The sequence below is a fragment of the Oryctolagus cuniculus genome, chromosome 1, assembly GCF_051225735.1.
Source record: "Oryctolagus cuniculus isolate XC-2025 breed Fujian yellow rabbit chromosome 1, ASM5122573v1, whole genome shotgun sequence".
In the NCBI taxonomy this organism is placed as follows: domain Eukaryota; kingdom Metazoa; phylum Chordata; class Mammalia; order Lagomorpha; family Leporidae; genus Oryctolagus; species Oryctolagus cuniculus.
In genome coordinates this window covers 65,543,168-65,570,772 of record NC_142867.1, presented here as the reverse complement: position 1 = coordinate 65,570,772, position 27,605 = coordinate 65,543,168, and the positions used below count along the sequence as shown (strand labels likewise).

The 27,605-nt window shown below is 49.1% G+C and overlaps 1 protein-coding gene across 4 annotated transcripts in view; it reads left to right on the top strand.

Moving 5' to 3' along the window:
* The window catches only part of P4HA3 (prolyl 4-hydroxylase subunit alpha 3), a 38,598-nt gene that overhangs the window by 1,053 nt on the left and 9,940 nt on the right, over nt 1-27,605 (top strand). For 3 of the 4 annotated variants that reach the window (XR_001794134.4, XM_051822340.3, XM_008264084.5), the window contains exons 2-7: nt 6,611-6,753; nt 7,430-7,653; nt 13,165-13,314; nt 18,491-18,542; nt 21,783-21,946; nt 22,181-22,357. Coding sequence is in view for 3 of the 4 variants with exons in the window: in XM_051822340.3 (XP_051678300.1) it covers nt 6,611-6,753; nt 7,430-7,653; nt 13,165-13,314; nt 18,491-18,542; nt 21,783-21,946; nt 22,181-22,357 (910 nt within the window). In the remaining variant the exon portion in view is untranslated. Of the gene's footprint in view, nt 1-6,610; nt 6,754-7,429; nt 7,654-13,164; nt 13,315-18,490; nt 18,543-21,782; nt 21,947-22,180; nt 22,358-26,396; nt 26,505-27,605 lie in introns of those variants that run through there. The other variant, XM_089330754.1, reaches the window with a different exon arrangement.

Here is a 27,605-nt window from a genome sequence, read left to right as displayed (position 1 = left end):
CAGCAAGGTTTGGGTCACCTAGGCACTGTAATTGTGTATTTTACCGGGTCAGCTGTGAAAGGTGGGTGATTCTGTTTGACCCCAGGTGTATGAATGCCTGTGTTGTGCCTTCTTGCCTTGGGACACTGAGGAGCCCACCACACTGTAAGGAACAGTGGTAGTGAGCGTGTCGGTGTTGGAACAATGTCACGTGCTGTGTATCACATGGAGTGACGATGTGTGACTGTAATACTGATTGGAGTAGTTCGTGTTTCATTACCACAATGAAATAGTTAAGGCAGCCTGGCTTATAAAGAAGTGTTTTAGCTCATCCTTTTGGAGGTTCACCGTCCAGGGCTGGGTGGGCCCCACTGGTCTGGCCTCTGATGAGGGCAGCAGATGGCAGATGGCAGTGGCAGAGCAGAGGAAGGATCAGGATGTGAGCCAGGGAGCACAGAGCACGGGGCCCATCTCCCAAGACACACCCCCAGGGCCAAAGGACCGCCTACTAGGCCTGCCTCCTCGACACTGTGATTGGATTGTTTCCACCCTCCCACTGCCATTGACTTTCCACTTTGGGCATTAAATGTCTGCAAGAGCTGGGGAGAGGGGGAGCAAATCCTATGCAAACACAGCGCCACTTCTGGGGGACCTGGGAAGAAGTGTGGGGGGTGTGCCATGACTTTGTGTAAGAGACCATGTAGAAGGGAATCAATTTGTTTGTGGAGGTAGGTGTGAGAGATCTTGTTTACTCACTGGTCACTGAATAAGACAGTTTGGTCCATTTCTTAAATATGTAGCTCACTAGGCTAATCCTCCACCTGAGACGCCAGCACCCTGGGTTCTAGCCCCATTTGGGGCGCTGGTTCTGTCCCGGTTGCTCCTCTTCCAGTCCAGCTCTCTGCTGTGGCCCAGGAGGGCAGTGGAGGATGGCCCAAGTGCTTGGGCCCTGCACCCCATGGGAGACCAGGAGGAAGCACCTGGCTCCTGGCTTCAGATCGGCACAGTGTGCCAGCCGTAGCGGCCGTTTGGGGGGTGAACCAACAGAAGGAAGACCTTTCTCTCTGTCTCTCTCACTGTCTAACTCTGCTTGTCAAAAAAAAAAAAAAAAAAAAAAGAAAGAAATAGTGTAATATAATGTATGTATACAGTACATATATGTGTGTGTTAATTTTAACAATAAATGGCAATAAATCTTGTAATTCTTTTGGAGTAGTGTGGTTGCCTTATATTCTATGAGACCATGTTGACAGAGCAAAATGTTTATGGAGTCCAAGTGCATTGGAGGGAATAGATAGACGTATTTCTTTCTTTTGAAAACCATTTTTTACTTATTTTCATTTTATTTGAAAGACAAGTAGACAAATGGAGAGACCTTCTGTCCTCTGTTTCTCTCCCCAAATGCCTGTAATTGACAGGGGTAGGCCTGGCTGAAGCCAGAAGCCAGGAACTCCATCCAGCTATTCTATATGCGTGGTAAGGATCCAAGTACTTTAGCCTCCCAGGGTACACATTAGCAGGAGGCTGGATCAGAAGCAGCATAGCTGGAACTTGAACCAGGCACTCTGATGAGATGTGGAGGTCCTAAGTACTTAACTGCTGCACCCAGTTCTTCACTCAGAACCCTGCACGCCTCCTGCTACCTGTATGTTTGCTCCCATACCCATCATCTCTTTGTTGAGGTGGCTCAGATGGAGATTGTGGGAGGGAGGTGGTAGAATGCCAGTGTCAAGTCTCTCAGGAAGCAGGCTCAGAAGAGAGAGCTTGGGGCGGGCGCTGTGGCATAGTAGGTTAATCTTCCACCTGCAGCACCGACATCCCATATGGGCACTGGTTCTAGTCCCGGCTGTCCCTCTTCCGATTCAGCTCTCTGCTATGGCCTGGGAGAGCAGGCCCAAGTGCCTGTACCCACATGGGGGATCCGGAGGAAGCTCCTGGTTCCTGGCTTTGGATCGGCTTAGCTTTAGCCATTGCAGCCATTTGGGGAGTGAACCAGTGGAAGGAAGATCTCTCTCTGTCTCTCCCTCTCACTGTCTGTAACTCTACCTCTCAAATAAATAAATAAAATCTTAAAAAAAAAAAAAAGCGTGAAACATCTGATCAAAGTGCTAGCCAGCCGCCTCTCCCCTCCCATGCAGGTCCCTTTGCCATTTTATCACCATTGTCATTGTCATAGCTTTTGGCAGTGGGAGGTCTTGCACAAACCTTATCATATTTGATTCTGTCACATACACAATACTTTGGAAAAGGTTAGTATTATATTCTTAGCAGATGAGAACTCATTTAAAATGTGAGAAAATTAAAGTCTACTAGCTTACCCTTCAATTCTTTTTTTTTTTAAAGATTTTATTTATTTATTTGAGAGGCAGAATTACAGACACAGAGAGGGAGAGACAGAGAGAAAACTCTTCCATCTGCTAATTCACTCCCCACATGGCTGCAATGGTTGGAACTGGGTCTATCTGAAGCCAGGAGCCAGGAGCTTCTTCCAGGTCTCCTACGCGGTACAGGGACCCTAGCACTTGGGCCATCTTCTATTGCTTTCCCAGGCCATAGCAGAGAGCTAGATTGGAAGTGGAGCAGCCGGGACTCAAACTGGTGCCCATAGGGATGCTGGCACCACAGGTAGAGGGAGGCTTAGCCCACTAAGCCACAGCACCAGCCTCTACCTTTTGAGTTTTTTTTTTTTTTAAGATTTATTTATTTATTTTGGAGGTAGAGTTACAGACACAGAGAGGGAAAGACAGAGAGAAAGGTCCTCCATCTGCTGGTTCACTCCCCAGGTAGCCATAGTGGTAGGAGCTGGGCTGATCTGAAGTCAGGAGGCAGGAGCTTCTTCCAGGTCTCCCCTGTGGGTGGCAGGGGCCCATCTAGGCTATAAGCAGAGAGCTGGATCAGAAGAGGAACAGCTGGGACACGAACTGGCACCCACAAGTGGAGGTTTAGCCCACTAATGCACAGTGCCAGCCTTTACTCTTCAATTCTTAATCCCCTGTTCTTTCCAACACATGTGATGGCCCTCCTGCTTGCTTTATCTGACACAACAGCATGTGGACCATGAAAGTACATGAGGTTTTATCAGTGGAGATAGTACGTGTGGCTAGGAGTCTGTGTTCAACAGTATGGCAGACCTCTATGTGAATCCTTGTCTCTGACCCTGGGCAAGTTCCTTTACCTCTTTAAGCTTTGGCTTCCTAATCTGTAAGTGATGACAAAAATAGTACTTGCCTCTCCATGGGTGCTGGAAGGATTAAGTGTCATTGCACTTGGTGTGCAATAATTACCTGTCAAACATTAACTCCTTGTGATCAATGTTTAGGACTGGTTGGTCAAAGGGGTCCCACTTTTTTTTTTAAAGATTTATTTTATTTATTTGAAAAACAGAGTTACAGAGAGAGGTAGAGACGAGAGAGGTCTTCCATCCGCTGGTTCACTCCCCAGATGGCCACAACGGGCGGAGCTGCGCCGATCCGAAACCAGGAGCCAGGAGCTTCTTCTGGGTCTCCCGCGTGGCTGTAGAGGCCTAAGGACTTGGGCCGTCTTCCACTGCTATCCCAGGCCATAGCAGAGAGCTGGATGGGAAGAGGAGCAGCCAGGACTCAAACTGGTGCCCATATGGGATGCCGGCGCTTCAGGCCAGGGCTTTAACCCACTGTGCCATAGCGCCGGCCCGAGGTGTCCCACTTTTGACTCTAAGCATTAATTAACTTGGATTGTAAGAGCCCAGATAAAAAGGAATCAGAGAGAATCTAAAATTTTACTGATTCTGGAGCTGGTGTTGTGGCCCAGAGGGTTAAGCTGCCACCTGCAATGCCGGCATCCCATATGAGCACTGTTTGAGTACCAGCTGCTGCACTTCCAATTCAGCTCCCTGCAAAAAAGCCTGGAAAAGCAGCAGAAGGTGAGGTGGCCCAAGTACCTGGGCTCCTGCTACCCATGTGGGAGACCTAGATGGAGTTCCTGGCTCCTGCTTCTGGGTCTCTCTCTCTCTCTCTCTCTTGCTCTTTGTCTTTCCCTCTCTCCATCTCTGTAACTCTGCCATTCAAATAAATAAACCTTTTTTTTTTTTAATAAAATGTTACTGATTCTTTTCTCAGATGACTTAGGAACATTTCATTTGGTGAAGTTCAGTTTGCTATTTTGGATACTGCTGGTCTGTTCACTGGTCATGCTCTAGGGCCCAGTGAAATGTTTGCTTTTTAAAACAAGACTCTGGACAGTTGCTGCTCATGTTTCTATACTCCCAATCTGGTGATTGATGTAACTGGAGATGTTATTTCCAAGGCCTTCATTCCTTTTTTTTTTTTTTTTTTGAATTGCTGAATTGAGAAATGAAATAGGTTTTGATGTTGAAACTTCTTCCTATGCCAAGTTAAGGAGTAAAAATGATCCCAGTTAGCCAGTCTATATAGTTATATCCAGTATAGTCTGCATATTAGTTATATAGGTGTAGTCAGCCTTGAGCTTTTGTTGCTTTTCAAAACCACCACGAGGGAAAGAGTCATGTCAGCAGCAGTTATTTCTGTGCTAGGAGTTGGGCAATCAGAATGTCTCAGAACTGAGACGAGGCCGATTCTGAATTTCAAAGAGAAAACATATTGAATTGAAATGGCCCGTGTATTGCAGTGGGAGAACCCAGCCAGGCTATGTTTAATGCACAGATTGGGTTGCAAAATTTATGTGCAGATTCTTGAAGGAAAGAATCTGATATTCCACTCTCAGCAACATTTGTTAAAGCAAAAAAAAAAAAAAAAAACCCACTTAGGAAACCTTGGGGTTTGAGTGCGGTGTCTTATAACTGAGTCTCTGGAACTCAGCTATTTGCTCAGAGGCTGGGCACAGGGCCAGCTCAGATTCCAAACAAGCCTCAGATATCAGGCGATAGATATTTTTTTCTTTTTTCTTTGTGTGACAGAAAAATTGCATATCTGAACAGTGGGTGGACTGGGTGGGCTGCAGTAGAGATAAAATCCCTGGCCGGGACAGATGGACTCCAGGGTGGGAAGCGAGGGGTGGGAAGCTTTGATGGTCGGCCTGGCGGGCCTCCCTTCTGCCGTGCTTCTTGCCCTCTGTGCCTCGGTTTCCTGCGATGCCTGTTAAACCTTAGCCTCCCTCCAGCTCAGGGGAATCTCCTTATTGAGTCGTGGGAAAGTCGGAGGGGATCAATGGTAAGAGGAACACACTACAAGGATCCACAGAGGTCTCCTAAGCCCCACGGGTGCTTTCACCGTACAGTCGGGGAAACTGAGGGATAGTTGGAGCCCAGCTCAGGGTGGGTCTCCGCTCTCCTCCCAGCTCCTGCCTGTCCAACTGTCGCGCAACCTCAATTGTTCCTGGACGCCAGCCCCCGGCTCTGCCTGCAAGTTTTCTTCATCTGTCGCTAAGCAGTTCCATATGGAGCAAAGCAGGAACTAATGGGCAGTCATGAAGATCCCACACCCTGGAGGCTGCTTCAGTTTCAGAACCCTAGGGTAGCAGCACACACACTGCCCTGTCTCTGGGACCCGAGACATCCTGGGACTTGCCAGGCTGCCGGTTTCCTCCCTGGGGGACCCAGGTTCTTGTTCCTTCATTCCTGTTGCATTGAGCGTTCAGCTGGCTGTCTGCATGCTGCGAGGCAGGGCGTCCACTGTCTCAGGCTGCCTTTCGTAGACGAGGGTCCCACTCTTTAGAAACGCTCAGGTCAGACTCTGCCTCAGAGAGCTGGAGTCCCCCAGCCCGCCAATCCCTCTGTCCTTCACACTCACCCCTCCCACTCCGGGAAGCCTTCCTGGCCTGCCCACACCTAAGGACTAGGGTCCCACCCACTTGCAGAAAAAGCATCACTAGAGAATATTCCCCTCGTCTTCTCTGTCCTGGTCCCCTGGGAAACAGGAGGGTCCCCCTCAGCTGAGGACCCAGGCTTTGGGGTCAGGCAGTCTGTGGTTCAATGTTGGCTCCACTGCTTGGTAACATTCCAGCCTTGTTTCAGTCTCCTGTCCTGTAAAATGGACAAACAATGTCCGATCTCAATTTGGGGGCGGCGGTGTTGGATAGGTGAGACAGGACGCCTCCTATGCGGGCAGGGCTCAGCAGGCAGTAGCCACCCATGTTTCAACCAATCCTTCAAGACGCAGACCAATGCCAACTCCCCCGGGAGCCTTCCCTGACCCCCTCCTTCCTCCCACCTGTGTTAGGTGCCTGCTTACAAACAGCTGCCATGTTGCAGGCTCGCTTCTCTCCTAGCGTGAATCGCAATTACCGTAATAAAGTCAGTGGTGTTTCTGAATTCCTACTGGGTACTGGGTAACAGGCACAGAGCCAAGACAGGAGAAGACTTACTTGTCTGGGAGCTTTTTTGTGAGCTGGGCCCTATCTTGCCCTGTGTCTCTGGCATCTAGCATGGTGCCTGATACATAGTAATTGACTGGTACAGACTGACTCGGCGAACAAACGAGTGAACACACTTTTGTTGTACGTGTCGTTTTCTCATTCCTTGTACTCCCTTGGCTTTTTGGTGAGACCGTTCTGTGAATCTTAAGAGATTCAGCATTTCAATTCTGGCTGCTCTTACTGTCTGTACACCATGCCAGCCTCCCCTAGGTGGACTGGCTCTATCAGCAGCAAGTAAGATCCTTCTGTTCTCTTTCAGATTCTATGAGAAGGTACTTTCTTTGCATGAGGACTCAACAACCCCTGTGGCTAACCCCCTGCTTGCGTTTACCCTCATCAAACGCCTGCAGTCTGACTGGAGGAACGTGGTGCACAGTCTGGAGGCCAGTGAGAACATCCGAGGTAACCAGGGGCAGGGCTGGAGGGGAGGCGAGGAGCGTCTGTCCCCTGCCTTGGGAGGAAGAGAGAAGTTCTGCTCAGATGTATGTGCAGGAGGGTACTGGAGTGGGTAGGGATCACCTCATCTCCTGCGCTCTCACGGGTCCGAAGCCCCAGGTCCCCTTGCCGATGGGCTCGGATGAGTAGGCGTAGGAAAGCGCTTGCAGGTCCATTCTCTCCTTTGATCTTCACCACAGTCCCGCGAAGAGCAGGTATTTGCATATGTGGTGGAAGTAAGACCTTGTCATAGTTTCTGTTTTATTACATCATTGCCACTGCACTGTGTGATCTGTAGCAAGATCACTTTCCTAATTTTTTCCACTTTGTACTCTAAGAAGTTTGTTTTGGGAAGTGAGGAGGAAGAAGGGTTGGTTTCCCAGAGACACGTAGGAAGGGGCAATATGAGGAAGGTGTTTGCTTTACTCTTTACTCCTCACTCGCTCGTTCTGGGTGTTTCTGATTCAGAAAATGGTGTTGAAGCATCCGTTCTGTACCAGGAACTGTGCTTGCTGCTGGGAACCCTAAGGAAAATAAAGCATTGTCGCATGGAATACTTGGCAGGTGGTCGCGCTTTGCAGGTACTCAATGAGCAGCACCTGTTTTCTTGGAATGGCAGATGCATGTTTTTGATATTTCACAGCTCTGAAGGATGGCTTTGAGAAGGTGGAGGGCGACCTCCCGGCCTTCGAGGACCTGGAGGGAGCAGCAAGGGCCCTGATGCGGCTGCAGGACGTCTACATGCTCAATGTGAAGGGCCTGGCCCGCGGGGTCTTTCAGAGGGTCACCGGCTCCACCGTCACCGACCTGTACAGCCCCAGGCGGCTCTTCTCCCTCACGGCGGACGACTGCTTCCAAGTAGGCAAGGTAACGATACTCAGAGGCAGGGCCTCAGCTCTGGTTTCCTGGGGATGAAATAGCCATGACTCAATTGCTTTTACATATTTCTAATACTGACAGTCAACTTGGAAATTGGATATCGTTCCCGTTTTCAGAGGAAGAAACCAAGCTTCAGAGAGGATAAATAACTGGTCTCCGATTGCACAATTTTAAGGAACAGAACTGAATTTTGAACCTGATTTCTTAACTCCACATCCCACTCTCTTTCCATGATAGCTATGGTGATCATATACTTAGGACACTCTTGGGAGTGAAAGGGGTTAATTAGACCAGGGCAACAGACACTAACTGGGCGAAGTGGACCTTTCATTGCCCCAAGTAGAGCACCCCGCCAGCGGATGGACGGTGGGTGTGGAGGCGAGTAAGAGCCGGCGATGTGCTGGCCCGATCATGGAAACTCTGAAGACTCCGGAAGCTCTCTGGAATCCCTTGCAACATTTCCTAAGCGTTAGGAACACTGACTCTTTTTTTTTGGACAGGCAGTTAGACAGTGAGAGAGACAGAGAGAAAGGTCTTCCTTCCGTTGGTTCACCCCCCAAATGGCTGCTACGGCCGGCGCACTGCACCAATCCAAAGCCAGGAGCCAGGTGCCTCCTCCTGGTCTCCCTTGTGGGTGCAGGGCCCAAGCACCTGGGCCATCCTCCACTGCACTCCCTGGCCACAGCAGAGAGCTGGCCTGGAAGAGGAGCAACCGGGACAGAATCTGGCGCCCCAACCGGGACTAGAACCCAGAGTGCTGGTGCCGCAGGCGGAGGATTAGCCTAGTGAGCCGTGGCACCGGCCTTATTACACTGTTTCAAACAAACAATAAATCTAGATGTGCATAAATGCGCCGGCCAGCTTCAGTGTTTTGACATTTCCGGTCCAGCTCTCTGCTGTGGCCTGGGAAAGCAGTGGAGGATGGCCCACGTCCTTGAGCCCTGCACCCGCATGGGAGACCAGGAGGAGGCACCTGGCTCCTAGCTTTGGATTGGTGCAGTGCGCCGGCCATAGCAGCCATTTGGGGGGTGAACCAACGGAAGGAAGACCTTTCTCTCTGTCTCTCTCTCTCTCTCTCTCACTGTCTAACTCTGCAAAACAACACTGGAGCTGCTCACTTGAGCGTTGCTTTAGGAAGCCGGCTTCCAGATCCTCCCAGCTGAGGTGGATCATTGGTCTTTGACGAATGGTCAGTTACAGTCACACTGAGGTCGTTTTACAGTTTACTCTTCGGCAGCCTTTGCCTCAGCAGGGAGTGGAGAAAATTTTCCCTAATTCTGAGGATGCGTATTGCAGGGGTTCTCCCCGTCCCTACAGTATTGGTTGGCAGGTGTGAGAGGGGGACCTCACACGTCCTGACACCCTGTGTCTTTCGAATTCATGCAGAGTGGATGGCCCTGAGCCTCTCTGTGTGTCTTCCTGCCTTCCCTGAGACCCTGGGTGGGATCAGAGCTCAATCATCACGTTCATGGCTAATCGAGTTAACGTGGCTTGATCTATGGTACCAGGATAAGCTTCATTAGTGACACCTTTCTGGAACTAAAGCCATATGTTGAAATTTCAATAAGTAACATCCCAAAAGTCTCACTGGTGATTTTTATTTCTGCATTTGTCTACTTATTCTGAAAAAACATTTCAACTATAAGTACGTAGAAAAATATGACAGGTGCTTATATCTAAAATGGAAATGAACTGTCTGTTCAAATTTCGCTCTGTTTCAAATATTTTTCCAAATCTTTATGAAAGATGTTACACGTGTTCAGCTTCCACTCCTCCTCCTCACCTCTCCCACCGCACTACCCCTCCTAGTCTATCCTTACCCGCTGTCTTGACCACAGGTACCTCCCTTCTGAAGCCCAGCACATTGTACTGGCACATTGTGTCTCTGAGACTCATCCATAGTGCTGCATTGGCTGGTAATTCATTCTTTTTTATTGCTGAGTACTATTCCAGTATAGCACAGACTGTTTAGCCAGTCCACTGTTGATGGATATTTGGATGGTTCCCACTTTGGGCGACTGTGGATAAAGCTGCCGTTAATACGCTTATGGATCTCCTTTGTAGACATTTGTTTCAGTCTTCTCAGATAAATACCTGGAAGGGGTACTGCCAGGTCACAGAATAAACTTCAGTCACTAACAGGTGACCAAATTGGCTTCATCTGAACTTCTCTATCCCTTCCCCCTTGGACTGTTGGGTTTTAAATTTTTTAAAATTTATTTGAAAGGGAGAGAGACAGATCTCTGGTTTACTCCCCACATGCCCACAACAGCCAAGAGCCAGGAACTCCATCCAGCTCTCCCACGTGGGTGGCAGGGATCCAAGCACTTGAGGTATCATTGTTGCTTCCCAGGCAGCTGGAATAGGGAGCAGAGCTGGGATTGGGACCCAGGCACTCCTATATGTGATGTGGGCATTCCACGTGGCATTTTTTAAAAGATTTTTTTTGTTGTTTTTTATTTGAAAGTCAGTGTTACAGAGAGCAAGAGAGAAAGGGAGGGAGAGAGAGAGGGAAAGATCTCAAAATCTGATTCACTCCCCTAGATGGCCACAATGACAAGGGCTAGGCCAGGATGAAGCCAGGAGCTAGGAGCTTTTTCTCGGTCTCCCATGTAGGTGCAGGGATCCCAACACTTCTGCCATCTTCTGATGCTTTCCCAGGCCTTCAGCAGGTAGCTGGATTGAAAGTGGAGCAGCTGGGACACAAGCCAGCTTCCATATGGCATGTCAGCATCTCGGGTGGCAGCTTTACTTGCTATACCACAATGCTGCCCCCTCCCCGGGTGGCTTCTTAACCACTGGGCCAAATGTCCACCCCCATGGATTTTTTTTAAAGATTTTTAAAATTTATTTATTTGAGAGGTAGAGTTAGAGAGAGAGGGAGAGACAGAGAAAAAGGTCTTCCATCTGCTGGTTCACTCCCCAAATGAATGGCTGCAACTGAGCAATTCAAAGCCAGGAGCCAGGAACCTCCTCCAGGCTCTCCACGCAGGTGCAGGGAGCCCAATGGGCCATGTTCTATTGCTTTCCCAGACCATTAGCAGAGAGCTGGATAGGAAGTGCAGCAGCCAGAACTAGAACCGGTGCCCATGTGGGATGCAAGTGCCGCAGGCAGAGGATTAACCTACTGCGCCACACCCCACCCCACCCAGCCCCGCCATGGAGTGTTTTAAAGCAGGTCGGCCTTTTTATTTTCTGAAATTCTTAATTGGCCCATCCCCATCGTACTGTTGGCATCTGTTCCTGAGGGCTTATTTCCTGATGTGGTTTGTCGTGTTCGACTGGGAGCTGGTTTTTCGCCAGGACGTTTCCCCGCCAGGAGAATCTCTCTCCAGAGTTGTGGGCATAGCCCTCCTGAGAGTTTTGGGTTTTCTTCTTCTGAGAACTCTGGCATTAGCACTGGTTGTAATAGACCCATTTTTGTGTGATTTATTGGCCTGAGCATTTGACCATATGAATATTGCAAATTTAAACCCTAAACTAACATTGAAGTATAGGCTCTAAGTTGAGAACATTCTAAGGAGCCATTTTATTTCCCTATACAGAAGCCGGATAGAAACAAACCAATTTGCTTGTCTTTCTAAGCCGATGGGTAAGATGTTTTCTGGGCCTCCCTTTCCCTTAAGATACAGCTTTTCATGTGATCCAGTTTTATGATGGTGTCTTCATTCCAATGCCTAGGTTTTTTGAGAGCAACAGAAGGCTAACTTTCTGTCCTTGTGTGGGCATTATAGCCTAAGGTTACCTAGACCATCCCCTGCCTGCATCCCAGGTAGTTTCAGCAGCTGCTTTTGGACTGGCGCAGCTCCGGCTGTTGTGGCCATCTGAGGAGTGAACCATCAGATGGAAGGCCTCTCTCTCTCTCTCTCTGTAACTCTGACTTTCAAATAAATAAATAAATCTTTAAAAAAATTATTGTTGGCCGGCGCCACGGCTCACTAGGCTAATCCTCCACCTTGCGGCGCCAGCACATCGGGTTCTAGTCCCGGTAGGGGCACCGGATTCTGTCCCGGTTGCCCCTCTTCCAGGCCAGCTCTCTGCTGTGGCCAGGGAGTGCAGTGGAGGATGGCCCAAGTGCTTGGGCCCTGCATCCCATGGGAGACCAGGAGAAGCACCTGGCTCCTGCCATCGGATCAGTGCGGTGCGCCAGCCGCGGCGGCCATTGGAGGGTGAACCAACGCTAAAGGAAGACCTTTCTCGCTCTCTCTCTCTCTCTCTCTCTCACTGTCCACTCTGCCTATAAAAAAAAATATTGTTCAGTTTTTTAGCTAATTTTTTGTTTCTGGTACCTGGTTTTTTCCCATTTTTTTTTTTGAAAAATACGATAAAGTGTTTTTATACATTACTCAAAATATCTAAGTATTTGGAAGTATTTCAGTTACCTCAGTCTGCCATACTAGTGAGACTTGAAGTTCTTCATGGAAATCTGAATGAAATAAGTGGTTAAGTGGAAAAGTTCAGTCATTTTTTTTCTTGTGATTTTTCAACCCAACATTTTTACAGATAGGAACCTTGAGATCTGAAAGATAAACAGCAGGTTGATGGTGGACCTGGGATAGGAGCTGACTGATAATTCAGGCTGTGGAATTTCACTGCCTCTAAGTCTGACCTGTCTGGAAGCACACCTAAAGTCCACCATTTTTGTAAGACTTCTGCCAACTCTGCGACTTTATAATGCCAAGTTGTCTCCAACACCGACTTCCAGGAAATTCCATCTGCAGCTCTGGTGTTCTAGTTAGCTGTTCGGAGGCAGGAGCTGTGTCTGGGATGCATTGCCTTGTTGCTCAGCATTCCAGCATCTAAAACAGCTCTGGCCCCGGAGCTGCACAGCCGTCCCGGGTCCTCCTTCACTACGGTGTCTTCATCATGGGTTTACACATACACCCCTCTTTTGACCTAAGCTCTTTAAGGACGAGGACTATCCGGTACATAATAAAACCTCAGCAAGTGTTGAATTAAAGATGCTATCTTTATGAAAACATGGCATTCAGGACTGTCATTTGCTTGCCCTATGCTGCCTTAAGTTAGTGTTCAGTTTCCCTTCAGTCACGATGAATTATGTGAATGTATCCTTGTCTTAAAATGCTCTTTCTTCCAATGTCTGCATGTTGCAATCCTCCTCTGTCTTCAAGGGAGGCTCATGTCACTTCTCCCATGAAGCCCGCTGAGATCCTCACCTCCTCCCTTCTCTGGGCCTCCACAGCCTGGGATGTGTTTTCCTTGGAGCACTCATGTCCTTATGTCCTTGTTATAGTGACTGGAGCTCATCTCTCTCTTCTGCTCCAGGTTATAAATTCCTCAAATGCAAGACCCCTGTATCTGCCCTCCACCTAATGCAGTGTCCTGTATATAATAGATGCTTGGTGGCCTGAATTAAAATGAATTTGACACTAAAACCTATCTTCTTGGGTTCCAAAAACCCTGTAACTCTTGGATCTGACATTTAATTTCCTCCAGCTGTGGACCAAGTCCCGAGTGACGGCCCTGTGTTTCCTGCAGGTAGCCTATGACATGGGGGATTACTACCACGCCATCCCATGGCTGGAGGAGGCTGTCAGTCTCTTCCGGGGATCTTATGGAGAGTGGAAGACAGAGGATGAGGCAAGTCTGGAAGATGCCTTGGATCACTTGGCCTTTGCCTATTTCCAGGTAAGGGAGTACCTGAGGTTCATGGCCTTTATTTTTATCATTTTTTAAACCCACGATCCTAGACAGCCCTTCCTCAGGCTGGCCTGAAGCAGAATGTATTATTTTATACTTTTTTGTTTTGTATATTTTATTTATTTATTTGAAAGGCAGAGTTGCATACAGAGATAATGAGAGACAGAGACAAGACAGAGAGATCTTCCATCTGTTAGTTCACTCCCCAAATGGCCACTATAGCCAAAGCTGGGCCAAGCTAAAACCAGGAGCCATGAGTTTCATCCAGGTTTCCCATGTGTGTGCAGGAGCCCAAGCACTTGGCCCATCTCCTGCTGCTTTTCCTGGTGCATTAGCAGGGAGCTGGATCGGAAGTGGAGCAGCCGGGTCTCAAACTGGTGCCCATATGGGATGCCAGCACTGTTGGCTGTGGTTTTAACCCACTGCACCATAGAGCTAGCCCCAGAAACTCTATAAGGAGCTATTTCTTCCTACTGATTTCTTTGCTTGTCACAAGAAAATAAAGTTTTCCTCTGAAGAGAAACAAACAAAAAAGGAAATGCAATGCTTTGTATTGGCTTTATCATTTTGTAAGCATTTTTATGTCCCTTAATTTGTTTCATTTTCCCAATGGGACTCAAGCTGTGCTAAGTTAGGGCAGTTGTTTTATTTTTTTCCACTTATCACATGTAGGTAAACCAAGTCTCCAATAAAGTCATTGTCACAAAGCCCATAGAGATGGGGTTAGAGCACAGGTCTGTCTGACTCAGTCCAGTGCTCTTCCCAGCGCACTGGCTACTTCCCACTCAGTGTCTCCCACGTGGGAGGCAGGCTCTCCCCTGCCCCTGGAATACATACTGAGCTCATAGGAAATGTGGACCACCTTCTGTGCTCTCATCAACTGTAACTCTTCCCAGATCTTAGGCCGTGATAGGGCCGTGGAGAAAAGGTTTGATCACTACCTTCTCCCCCTGCAGCTGAGTCAGCCGTAAGGTGACAGTGGCCGGCTGCAGAGCTGGTGTCATCGGTCCATACTACCCTGGTGCCTCCTCCAGGTGCTGCTTTGCCTTGGCATTGCTGCTCTGCTACCTGTTGGGCCTCACGTGGAATCTGCCTTCCCTAACTGCAAAAGCTGCTATCATCGGGTTTGCATAACCTACTTTCCTCCCAGAGCTGCACAGTCTTCCAGAACCAACTAGGGGAGCCAACGCTGTGGCGTAGTAGGCTAAGTGCTCCAGCATCCCATTTGGGCACCGGTTCGAGTCCTGGCTGCTCCACTTCTGATCCAGCTACCTGCTAATGCACCAGGGAAAGCAGCAGAAGATGGCCCAAGTGCTCGGGCCCCTGCACCTGCATGTGAGACCCAAAAGAAGCTCCTGGCTTTGGATCGGCCCAGCTCCTGCTGTTGTGGCCATTTGGGGATGGAAGACCTTTCTTTCTGTCTCTCCCTCTCTCTGTCTGTGATTCTGCCTCTCAAACAAACAAACAAACAAATAAATCTTTAAAACAACAACAACAACTGGGAAAAATCACCAGGATCCCAGTTCCCTGCAGTTTCCAAAGTGAATAAAACCATTTCTGTACCCCACATTTCTTTTTCTTCCCCCCTTTTTCTGGGAAAAAGGCGGAGGATGTGGATGGGCCAGCCCCACTCAGCAGATTTATTCTCAGAGCCCCGAGTCCAGGGTTCTGCACGTCCTGGGTAAAGGATCTTCCTTGTGAACTGACCCGGTACTCTTCCTGACTCTCCTGCCCCATTGCTGTGTGTGAAAGCTCAGATAGGGTAATGGAATTGAACAAAGGGGGAAAGTAATTGAGTTTTAAAAGAGGAAGACAATGGGGAATCGATGTGGAGAGACTCGGAGGAGATAAGCGGAAGAGCTGACCCTGAAAGACAGGGTTTCAATAGAGTGCCCAGGCACTGCTCCTGTTCCTGTCCCTGTATCTCCCCCGGCTTGGAGCCCTCCTCCTGTTACGGCTGCCTCTCCCTACTCACCCTGCAAGGCACAGCTCAGATGTCCCTGCTCTGGGAAGTCTCCTGAGCTCCTCTCATTCCCAGACTCTCCTCCTCTGCGTTCTTACAGCACATTCTTTATCTTAGCCGCAGCAGGAGGGCGCATAAGGCCTTGTCTTTCAGGTGATTTATCTCCCTTCCCCCCGACCTAGAGCTGCGTGTCCCTCCATGGACCTCTCATTGGCATAAAATTTAACAAATAGATATATTGTAGATATGCATAGTCATTATAGGTTTTAGTAAAACTTTTGTTTGTAATTGTTAGTGATGAATGTAGTGGTTAAATCATAGGCTCTAGACTCCGGTGAACCAGGGTTCAGATGCTGTGTAAACTAGGGTGACTTAACCTCCTGGGCCTCAGTTTGCTCATCTGTGTAAGGAGAACATTAATGGTGCTTACCTCGAAAGTGAGGATTTAAATGAGCTAATACACACACAGCATTAACACAGTGCATGACACCCATCCCCTAATAAATGCAAGCTATTCTTTTTTTTTTTTTTTTTTTTTTTTTTTTTTTTTTTTTGACAGGCAGAGTGGACAGTGAGAGAGAGAGACAGAGAGAGAAAGGTCTTCCTTTGCCGTTGGTTCACCCTCCAATGGCCGCCGCTGCAGCCGGCGCACCGCGCTGATCCTGGCAGGAGCCAGGAGCCAGGTGCTTTTTCCTGGTCTCCCATGGGGTGCAGGGCCCAAGCACCTGGGCCATCCTCCACTGCACTCCCTGGCCATAGCAGAGAGCTGGCCTGGAAGAGGGGCAACCGGGACAGAATCCGGCGCCCCAACCGGGACTAGAACCCGGTGTGCCGGCGCCGCAAGGTGGAGGATTAGCCTATTGAGCCACGGCGCCGGCCAATGCAAGCTATTCTTATCCTATGATCTACTGCAAGTGTGTGCTCTCCTTTTTCACTTAGTGTTATGTAGTGTGCACGTTTCCAGAGACATTCAACAGGGACGCCACAAGTAATTCTAATTGTATTCTTCATAAAATGTAACTCTATTTCATTACAAGGTACTCAAGTAAAATTACTTAAATTATATTTTAATTCTCTTCATTTCCCAAAGAGTATGAAAAGCTATAACCTTGGGCTAACAGCTGACATTGCAAGATATTTATAGATTACTTAACTGCCCCTCTGTTAAATATACAACAGAATAATTCATGATATTAATCATTAGAAACTATATGCACAAGGCTAGAGGGAAGCTTAGCCCCTCTGGGATTGGCTTCTGCCTGGAGTAAAATGCTGCCATTGATGGTGTTATTTCTGAAGTGTGTTTACTGAAATAAAAATACTCTTGGAGGCCGGTGCTGTGGCATAGCAGGTAAAGCCACTGCCTGCAGCACTGACATCTCATATGGGTGCTGGTTCTATTCCCAGTCACTGCACTTCTGATCCAGCTCCCTGCTGATGCACCTGGGAAAGCAGCGGAGGATGGACCAAGTGCTTGGGCCCCTGCCACCCACATGCAAGACCTGGGAGAGGCTCCAGGCTCCTGGCTCCTGGCTTCAGCCTGGCTCAGCTCCAGCCATTGCAGCCATTTGGGAAGTAAACCAGCAGATGGAAGACTTCTCTCCCTCTCTTTCTCTGTAACTCTGCGTTTCAAATAAAATAAATAAATATTTTTTTTTTTTTAATATTCCTAGTAACAAGGGAGAGCAAAACAAGCAGGGAATAAAAGTGTTTAAAACACATGATAAAGCTTCGTAAAACTGTATACTATCCAGGGGCCAGCACTGTGGTGCAGCGGGTAAAGCCACCGCCAGCATCCCATATGGGCATCCTTTCGGGTCCTGGCTCTTCCATTTTTGATCCAGCTCCCTGCTAATGCATCTGGGAAAGCAATGGAGAATGGCCCAAGTGCGTGGACCCCTGCACCCATGTGGGAGATCCAGATGAAGCCCCTGGCTCCTGGCTCCAGCCTGACGCAGCCCTGGATGTTGAGGCTATCTGGGGAATGAACCAGTGGATGGAAGATATCTCTCTCTGTCTCTCCCCTTCTCTGTAACTCTGATTTGAAAAAAAAAAAAAAAAAAAAAAAAAAAAACTACATATTATCCAAAGTACATACAGAGTGTGCATTTCAGTGAAGTATTTTTTCCCATTTCTCCTATGTTTTATAATGTGCTTATTTCTTTTATCATTAAAAAATAGATTTTTTAAATTCGTTCCAATGAAATGACTGGGAGATGCTACATTTCCGTGCGTTCCTCGTCCCTCGGCAGCACACGGAGGAGTGCCGAGTCCCGCTGGCGGGGGTCCTGCTCCCTACGTGTATCTGGAAGCCCAGTGCCTGTCATGTGCATTGGCTGGTCCAGGGCTGCATGGCTGCAGTGAGCCCGTGCCGTGCCCTGGGGAATGTTGCTCTTCGGTTCTTTCTTTGCCTGCTTCCCCCTCACCTCCTAGACTCTGGGAGGCACTGAGTTTGGGGAGAAATTATGTTTTCACTTGAGTTTTCATAGTTCCATTAAAGTTTAGTAACAAAATAGACCCGAATAACAGCACCCTGTCATTCCGTGGCTTTGCACACTTTCGGGACGTTTGTTGTCGTTTGTTTTTCCACCTTCCCTGGTGAGAGTGGCAGTAAGTCATCTACAAATGAGGGCTGTGACTCCTGCACAGTTCCAGTTCTGCTGCTGCTTTCTCTTTTTTGAAAAGATTTATTTATTGATTTGAAAGGCAGAGTTTTACAGAGAGAGACAGAAAGAGAGAGAGAGACAGAGAGAGAGAGAGGCAGAAACAGACAGACCTTCTATCCTCTGGCTTTCCCCCAAAATGGCTGCAATGGCTGGAGCTGGGCCAGTCTGGATCCAGGAGCTTCATCCAAGTCTCCCATGTGGGTGCAGGGGCCTAAGCACTTGGGCCACACTCTGCTGCCTTCCCAAGCACATTAGTAGGAAGCTGGACCAGAAGCGGAGCAGCAGGGACTCAAACTTGTGCCAGTATGGGATGCTGGCACTGCAGGCAGTGACTCTACCCACTATACCACAATGCCAGCCCCTCTGCTGCTGTTTTCAATGAACCTTGTTATCTACCTGTGCCTGTGGAAAGAATATTCTGTTAAATGGTTGTTTTTTTTTTTTTTTTCTAGATCCATGTAATGATTTGATCAGAGAAGGTAGCCTCAGTGCAGTTAATACTTTCCTTTCCTTTTCTTTCTTTTTTTAAAATAAGGCAGGAAATGTTTCGTGTGCCCTCAGCCTGTCTCAAGAATTTCTTCTCTACAGTAAGTAATGATAAGTCCTATTATTTGCACAACGTGGGTGGAACTGGAGGATGTGATGGTAGGGGAAATAACTCAGGTACAGATAAATACTGCATATTCTCACTCATATGTAGAAGCTTTAAAAAAGTTGATTTCGTGGCAGTAGAGGGAGGAATAGCAGTCACCAATGGCTGGGGAGGGGAGAAGGGAGCGGGAGGATAGATAATGAGTAGCAACCTGCAGTTAGCCAGGAGGAGTAAGTTCCAGGGCCCCAGAGCCTGCAGCGTGACGGCAGCCTGCAACAATTTATTATCTATTTTATAAAGAAAACTGAAAGAGAGAAGTTTGAAGATTTCCAACTCAAATCATAAATGTTTAAGGACTAGAAATGTTAATTATCCTGATTTGGTCATCTCATATCATATACACGTGCTGAATTACCACACTGTACCCCCAGAAATATATACAATTAAATTAATTAGTTAATTAGTTTGAAGAAAGATAAGCCAACCACAGACTTAACTTACAGAAAATACTCTCTGCTCCTGGCCTTTAATCCCTGCAAGTGAAACAGTCTACTCCCATCACCTAAGGTGTATTTCAAATTCCGGATGAAATCTTGCTCACAATGTATCAGGGGAAATGCTTGCATTACCAAGAAGATACCAACCTGCCCCTTTCCTCCTCCACCCCAAGCAGTTCCAGCGCAGTGTGGCTTCAGTGGGAGCCAGGCCAGATTAGAAGCTGGTTTCTTCAGAGACGTTGTAAAGACCCAGGTTTTGGAGGTCGACCCAGGCATGAATGAAGTCAGTGTGTGCCGTGGGCGCAGGAGGGAGAGTGACTCAGAGGAGCATTCGCTTGGGCAGCTCACAGACAGATAGCAGTTCTTGCCCTGGGACCGGAGCCCACTTGGCTGTGCACGTGTCCTGCCCAGTTGGCCGCAGAGTTGAGCTTCAGCCCCACTTCAGGGAGTGCCTTGCTAAAGGCAACACGAGCCAGCGGGAGGGAAGCGCTGCCTAGCTCAGCCTGGCTGTTTTTGTTCAACATGCTAATGGCAGATAGCTTCCTAGGTTTTTCTTTAATAAGGTAGTTAGATACCAAAATAAAACACAAGATCAGCAATGTTTCAATTACGTTTAAGTATTTCATGTAGGATTGTACAACTGTATTTACCCATAACTTTTTAATGAATCCATTTAGTACAGTCAGCCCTCCATATCCACCGAGTCCATGGACTCAACCAACTACAGATTGAAAACATTTGAGAAAAAGCAGGACATCTGTACTGAATATATACAGACTTCTCCTCTGGCATTGTTCCCTGAACAATACAGCTTGACTACTATTTACACAGCATTTACATTGCATTAGATATAAGTAATCTGGAAATGATTTAAACTGTAACAGGATGTGCATAGGTTATGTGTAAATACTAGACCATTTTATGTAAGGGACTTGAGCATCTTTGGCTTTTGGCATCCAAGGAGAGTCCTAAGACCAATTTCTCACAGGCGGCAATTGCATGATTTTAACATTATTCCTTTCTGACAGTTTGCCAAACAGTAGGATACAGAAGTAGCTGTGTGGTCTGGAAACATACTGGTGATAAGCAGTGTCAGCAAAAGTATAACCCAACCCTATTTTGTTTCTTTATGCTTGATCGATTAGAATCTGTGCTGTGATGGGCGGATGCACAGGACCTGCCAAATCAGAGTCCCCAGTGTCCTGTCTAGCTTTGCAGTCTTTTCACTGGCTCATCAAATTTCCAGTCTCTAAAACTTCATTTCTCCTTTTGTTAAGAAAGCATAGTGATTCCTGGGCCCTCCATTCATCTTTTGCCAGGGTGGTGGTGGTGGTGGTGGTGGTTGTAGTAGTGGTGATGGTGGTAGTAGTGATAATGGTGGTGGTGGTTGTTGTCACGGAGTGGTGGTCATGTGGTGGCAGCAGTGGTGGTACTGATGGTGGTGGTGGTGGTAGTTGTAGTGGTAGTGGTGGTGGTAATGGTAGTGGTTGTGGTGGTAGTGATGATATGGTAGTGGTGGTGGTGGTAGTGATGGGTGTTAGTGATAGTGGTGATGGTATTGGTGGTGTGGTGGTGGTGATGTGGTGGTAATGGTGGTAGTGGTGGTAGTGATGGTATTGGTGGTGTGGTGGTTGGTGGTAGTGGTAGTGATGGTGGTGATGGTAGCGGTTGTGGTGGTAGTGATGATGTGGTAGTGGTAGTGGTGGTAGTGATGGTGTTAGTGATGGTGGTGATGGTATTGGTGGTGTGGTGGTGGTGATGTGGTGGTAATGGTGGTGGTAGTTGTGGTAATGGTGGTGGTGGTTGGTGGTAGTGATGGTGGTGATGGTAGTGGTGGTGTCGTGGTGGTGGTGATGTGGTGGTGGTTGTAGTGGTAATGGTGGTGGTGGTTGGTGGTAGTGGTAGTGATGGTGGTGATGGTATTGGTGGTATTGTGGTGGTGGTGGTGAGAAGCAAATTGAGCTCCTCAGGAAGCCTTAGAACAGTTCAGCACCTCCTTCTGAGATACACTGAGAACCAGGCCTGGAAGCCAGCAGGCCACTGGTGGCTGCCAACCATGGGGCATCTTGCAGCCAGAAGGTACAAACAAGTGGACACAAAAAAGGCACACATTCCCTGGGGATCCCAAGGGCCACGTGAGAATCCAGGCTAGAACCCCCTTGGCCCACACTGCTCTGTGTCTAGACAAGTTAGGGAATTTGAAGGATAGTGTGGCGCTGAGGGTAAATTAACCTCCAGTTCTCCAGGGAAGAACAGTCTGGGTCCCTCTGCTTAGGCTGTGGCTCTCTGGACTTTCATTCATTGTACTCGTTTTCCTGCTTTAAGTGTCCCTTTTCGCCATTAGACTTTAAGCTTGGGAGGTTGGTCTCTACCATAGTACCAAGTCCATGGTAGATGTTCGTTGGGTGTTTATTGAATGGGTTGGTAAATGAATGAATGAATACATGAAGTCTTTCCCTTTACAACAAAACTGACCATCACACTGTGCCAGAGCATCCTCCCTCATGATCCCTTAGTCTGGCACGTCTTTCTTTCCCTAAGCCCTGTGTACCTTTGTACAGGCCTGAGTGGTCTTTGTTTGATGCCAGGAGCTCCCTCTGGGAGTGAGGGCCTTACACCCCCTCCTGTGCATTGGTGTGAGGATACATCGGAGGGGTCTGACTGCCGTCCTGCATGACAGGAAGCTCACCCTGTGCCCAGGGTTTGTCTGCATTGTTCCCTGCTCTGGTCTCTTCCAGGCCCCGACAATAAGAGGATGGCCAGGAATGTCTTGAAATATGAAAGGCTCTTGGCAGAGAGCCCCGGCCAGGCAGTAACAGAAGCTGTCATCCAGAGGCCCAATGTCCCCCACCTGCAGACCAGAGACACCTACGAGGGCTTGTGTCAGACCCTGGGCTCCCAGGTAGGATTCGTCAAGGGAAGAGACAGAGGGGGACATGCTTAACTTGAGAGTGAGAAGCCAGAGTTGGGGTGACATGACGGGGAGGGCTGGTGTGAGCGGTGAAGCTCACGTGGACAGCGTCCGAGTATTCACATTCTGTATCTCACCTGCCAGGTTTCTATGTCATGGTTCCCCGGAGTTGGTTTCTGCACCCAGACCCTGTTTTCTTCCACTGATTCCACTCTTCCCTTCCAGCCCACTCACTACCAGATCCCCAGCCTCTACTGCTCGTATGAGACCAACTCCAGCCCCTACCTGCTGCTCCAGCCCATCCGGAAGGAGGTCATCCACCTGGAGCCCTACGTCGCACTTTACCATGATTTTGTTAGTGACTCGGAGGCTCACAAGATTCGAGAGCTTGCAGAACCGTGGGTGAGTGTCCCCAAAGCCTGCCCAGGACTTCTCTTGGTGTCTTCCCAGGCCTGGAGTCTGGGAACAGGAGGACAGGTTTCCCAGTCCAGGAGTTCCGACTGGTGGAAGAAATTAGAATAGTGCTTGCCTCTGTGGGGAAAAGGTTAACTACTAGGGTGTTGAACAAGGGGATTTCCTTGGAGGTGTTGAAAATGTGCCCTCAGAATGCTGCTAGGGAGCACACAGCTGTATGAATTTATCAAAACTCAGCAAATGGTGCACTGGAGACTTGTGCGCATCCTTGTCTGTGAATTCAACCTCAAAAGCTAAATAGGGGTCAGTGTTGTTGGCAATGGGTTAGACCACTGCTTGGGATGCCCACAACCCATATGGGAGTGCCAATTCAAGTCCCAGTTACTCCGTGCATCTGATCCAGCCTTTGCTAAAGCGCCTTGGAGGCAACAGATGATGGCCCAAGTACTTGGGTTCCTGCCACCCATGTGGGAGACCCAGACGGAGTTCCTGGCTTCTGGCTTTGGTCTAACCCAGTCCTGGCTGTTGCAGTAAACAAGTGACTGGAAGATTTCGATCTCTCTCTCTCTCTCTCTTTCAATTAGATGAAAATAAATAAGCATTATTTTTAAATAAAATTAAAAACTCCCCACCAAACGTCCACCATGCCTTACAAAATTGTATAACGATGGTCTAATCACTAAGGGACTCCCTCTGTGATGGTGTTCCCATAAGATAGTATGGCCAGGAACATGCAAGCTGTCTTCATTCATGTAAGTTAACTCTGTGCTGTTCACACAATGATGGCATCGCCTAACGATATAAGTTCTTGAATATATCCCAGTCGTTAAGTGACTCAAGATTGCAGTTGGTAGAAGCAGCAAGGCATGGCATGGTGAGGGCAAGGAGTGACATCGTGGTACATATTTCCAGACTCACCAAGTGGGAAGATTATCTAGTTCAGCTTCCTTCTCCAGGTAACAAGGAAATTGTCCCAGAGAGGGCCTCGCGTGTAGTCACACATGCAGCCAGGGCCACAGCTGGGGCTCGGAGCTCCGAGCATCACTGCTGTGCTGTTCTGCCTGTGGTGTGAATTCACCTGTGCTAAGTCATGCTTGGTGACAAGTGGCCCCCACATCTCCAAGATGACAACAGCAAAAGTTTGTTTCTTTCTCACCTTACCTGTGTTGGGTGGGCTGCAGCTCTGCCCCACACTCTGCTTTTCATTATTGTTGTGGTTTAAGATTCAGTTTATGTATTTGAAAGGCAGAGTTACAGAGAGAGATCTTCCATCCGCCAGTTCACTCCCCAAATAGGCACACTGGAGCTTCTTCTAGGTCTCCTGTATGGGTGCAGGGGCCCAAGCAGTTGGGCCATCTTAGGCTCTTTCTCAGACTCACCCTCAGGGAGCTGGATCAGAAGTGCAGCAGCTGGGACTCGAACCGGTACCCACATGGGATGCAGGCATCACAGGTGGTGGCTTCACCTGCTGTGCCACAGCACCCCATCCCCTCACCCCCCAACACACACAGCCTGGCACAGCAGCCTCTGTTAGGGACCTTGCCAGTCTTGTGCATAAGGAAAAAGACAGTGATGGCAAACATGAGCTGGCCCTGAAAGCTTCTGTCTGGAAGTACCAGTCACTACTTCCTTCCATGTTCCTCTGGTCAAAGCGAAGTGTGGGGACACCGCTGCTGAGCCCGGGGGGACGTTGAATCCTTCTGTGGTGGGGGGCACCGCAGTCACCCAGACAAGCTGAATGTCAAGGGGCAGGGGACATTTCACCCCCACCCCCGGGAAGTGTGCCTACCTCCCTGCAATAAGCATGTGGCCTCTTTAAAGATTCATAGTGCCTCGGAGTGGCTTATGTCCAGGTAGACACCGGGGCTTCCCTCCGTGCCGCTCACGCATCAGCCGTTCATTCATTCAGCAGCTGAAGTGCGGAGCCTGCTTGGCCGCGCCAGATGGGACACTGGGCTTCTCCAAGGAGAGGAAGTGCTGCTCCTTTCCCTTTAGGAGCTAACTGCACAAGGGGGAGAAAGCAAATGTTTACAGTATCCTATGATATGTGCCGTAATAGAAGGGTGTGCAGAGAATTGTGCCGTAGCAGCCTAAAAAGTGAGCTTCCCTTGGAGCAGGCATTTGGGCCTGTGGTTAAGATGTCACGTAAGATACTACATCCTGGGGGCTGGGTGCCGGTTCGAGTCCTGAGTCCCGATCCAGGATGGCCCAACTGCTTGGGCCCCTGGCTCCTGGCTTTGGCCTGGCCCAGCTCCAGTTGTCGTGGCCATTTGAGGAGTGAACCAGTGGATAGAAGACCTCTCTCTCTGTGTCTCTACCTCTCTCTCTAATTCTGCCTTTCAAATAAATTTTTAAGAAATCTTTAAAAAACTACACCACATCCCATGTCCAATTCCAGAGTGCCGAGGTTCGATATCTGGCTTCAGTCACAATCCCAGCTTCCCACTTATGCTCCCCTGGGAGGGGGCAGGAGGTGGCTCAAGTGACTGGGCCTCTGCCATCTACAGGGCAGACTGTCTCAGCCCTGTGCAGGCATTTGGAGGGTGAACCTGTGGATGGGAGCTCTCTGTTTTACTCTCTCCAAAAAAAATTTTGTAAAAGTGAGCCTTACTTTGAAGAAAAAGTAGGTGGATGAAGAGCTGATGGGGGCCGGCGCCACAGTTCAATAGGCTAATCCTCCGCCTTGCGGCGCCGGCACACCAGGTTCTAGTCCCGGTCGGGGCACCAGATTCTGTCCCAGTTGCCCCTCTTCCAGGCCAGCTCTCTGCTGTGGCCCGGGAGTGCAGTGGAGGATGGCCCAAGTCCTTGGGCCCTGCACCCCATGGGAGACCAGGAGAAGCACCTGGCTCCTGCCTTTGGATCAGTGCAATGTGCCGGCCGCAGCGCGCAGGCCACGGCAGCCATTGGAGAGTGAACCAACAGCAAAAGGAAGACCTTTCTCTCTGTCTCTCTCTCTCTCACTGTCCACTCTGCCTGTCAAAAAAAAAAAAAAAAAAAAAAAAAAGAAAAGAAAAAAAAGAAAAGCTGATGGGGAGAAGAGGGAGGAGCAGGCTCCCTGGGGAGGTGAAGTCCACCACTTCAGAGTAAGGGCAAAAGCACACGTGCAGGTGTGTTCGGGGGGTGGGGAGGCACTTCGTGGCTGAAGTGTGGGAGAGACAGGGTGGGAGGCGTGGGGAGAGAGGGCTGGACAGAGGGGTGCCATTAGCAGATGCACACAGGCCATGCTGGGGAGTCCGGGTTTGATCCCGGAGGTGGTGGCAGAGCTGCTGCACGGTTTAAATGGGCGCGTGTCATCATCAGGTCTGTGACCGTAAGGGAGACACTGACAGACGGGCTCGGAGGGAGAGAGGGAGCAATAACATTCCTTCGGGCACTCCTGGCAAATCGAGAATCTGCACAGAAGGTTTTGGGGATGATTAAGCTCCACTGGCGAATGAGAACAATGTATTTTCATAGCTTCAGCTTCTCAGTGAGTCAACAGTCGGTTGCATTTGGCCAGCAGCAGAGGCGGCTTTTTCCTGCTAACAGCTCTGTTGCCATGGTGATGGGACAGGCGGGGCACCCGGAGATGTTCGCTGAATGCTTCGTGGTCGGGTCATCCGTTTGGCATGCACGGACCCGGCCACACTCCCTTTCCCCAGAAGCAGCTCGCCGGCGAGGCTGATGCCCATCTGGGCTGGGGCTCACCCAAGAGTCAGTCCTGTGCGCCTTATAGGGTAATGGCTCCCCCAGGGGGACCAAGCACAGATGGCTCAGTGGCTCGCATTGGATCCATCTGCTTCCTAGTCACTCTCCCTTTCCCAAGGCCTTTTATTGCTTCTCTCCACATCCTACCCACCCACAGAGACTCCATTGAAACCCCATGCCTGTCTTGGTCCTGCCTGACTAGTCCTGCCAGGAATGACCACTCTGGCCTACCTACACCAGTACTTTGAGCAAACTTATTTCTCAGAGCACTTCTCTGTTTGAGAGACAGAGAAACAATGTCCTAGCAATGGGTTCACTCACCAAATACCTGCGTCAGCAGGGGCTGGGAGCTGAGCTGACCATATGGGTCACAAGGACTCAACCAATCTGAACTATCACCTGCTGCGTCCAGGAAACGGGAACTGGGAGCAGAACTGGGACTCAAACCCAGGTAAAATGATATATCCTGGGTCCGACGCTGTGGCTCACTTGGTTAATCCTCCACCTGCGGCACCGGCATCCCATATGGGCACCGGATTCTAGTCCTGGTTGCTCCTCTTCCAGTCCAGCTCTCTGCTGTGGCCTGGGAAGGCAGTGGAGGATGGCTCAAGTGCTTGGGCCCCTGCACCTGCATGGGAGACCAGGAGGAAGCACCTGGCTCCTGGCTTCTGATTGGCGCAGCGCGCCGGCCATGGTGGCCATGTGGGAGGTGAACCAACGGAAGGAAGATCTTTCTCTCTGTCTCTCTCTATCTGTAACTCTGTCAAATAAATAAATAAATAAATCTTTTTTAAAAAATGATATATCCCAATTAGTGTCTTTAACTACTGTGCCAAATGCCCACTCCTGGAGCACTTTCTGAGCCACATACAATAGCCTGTTCCTTTATGGTCAGTTATTTGGTCCTTGATGTTGAACTTGTGCTGTGCTTATGTGTTGTGTGGTGTCACTAGCAGCTCCATGGGGTAGCTTCCTGTCTCCTACCTAAACCGTAAATCAGCAGGTACTACCTGTTAATCGCTCTTGAAATGCCTTGCCGCATGTTATGCCACACATAGCCAGAGTAATCTTTAAAAGGCCAAATAAATAAACTTGTTTTAAAGATTTATTTTGTTTATTTGAATGACAGAGTGACAGAGAAAGGGAGACACAGAAAGAGGAAGAGATCTTCCATCTGCTGGTTCACTCCCTAAATGTCAGCAGCAGCCAAGGCTTCACCAGGTGGAAGCCAGGAGCCTGGAACTGGCCATCTGGGTCTCCCATGCGTGTGCAGGGGCCCAAGCACTTGGGCCATTTTCCACTGTTTTTCTGGGATGCGGGCGTCACAGGCGGCAGCTTTTACCTGCTGCACCACAACAGTGGTCCTGCTTAAACTGTCTGATAGGTCACTTTCACTCTCAAATACTTACAAAGCTCTGTGATCTGGCTGCTGCCCGCTCCTCCGCATCTCCCCTTCCACCCGGCACTACAGCTGCAGTTTTCTTTGCTGTGAGTAGGCCATGCTCTCGCTCTCTCTCTCTCTCTCTAGCGCTCTCTGCTGGAACACTAC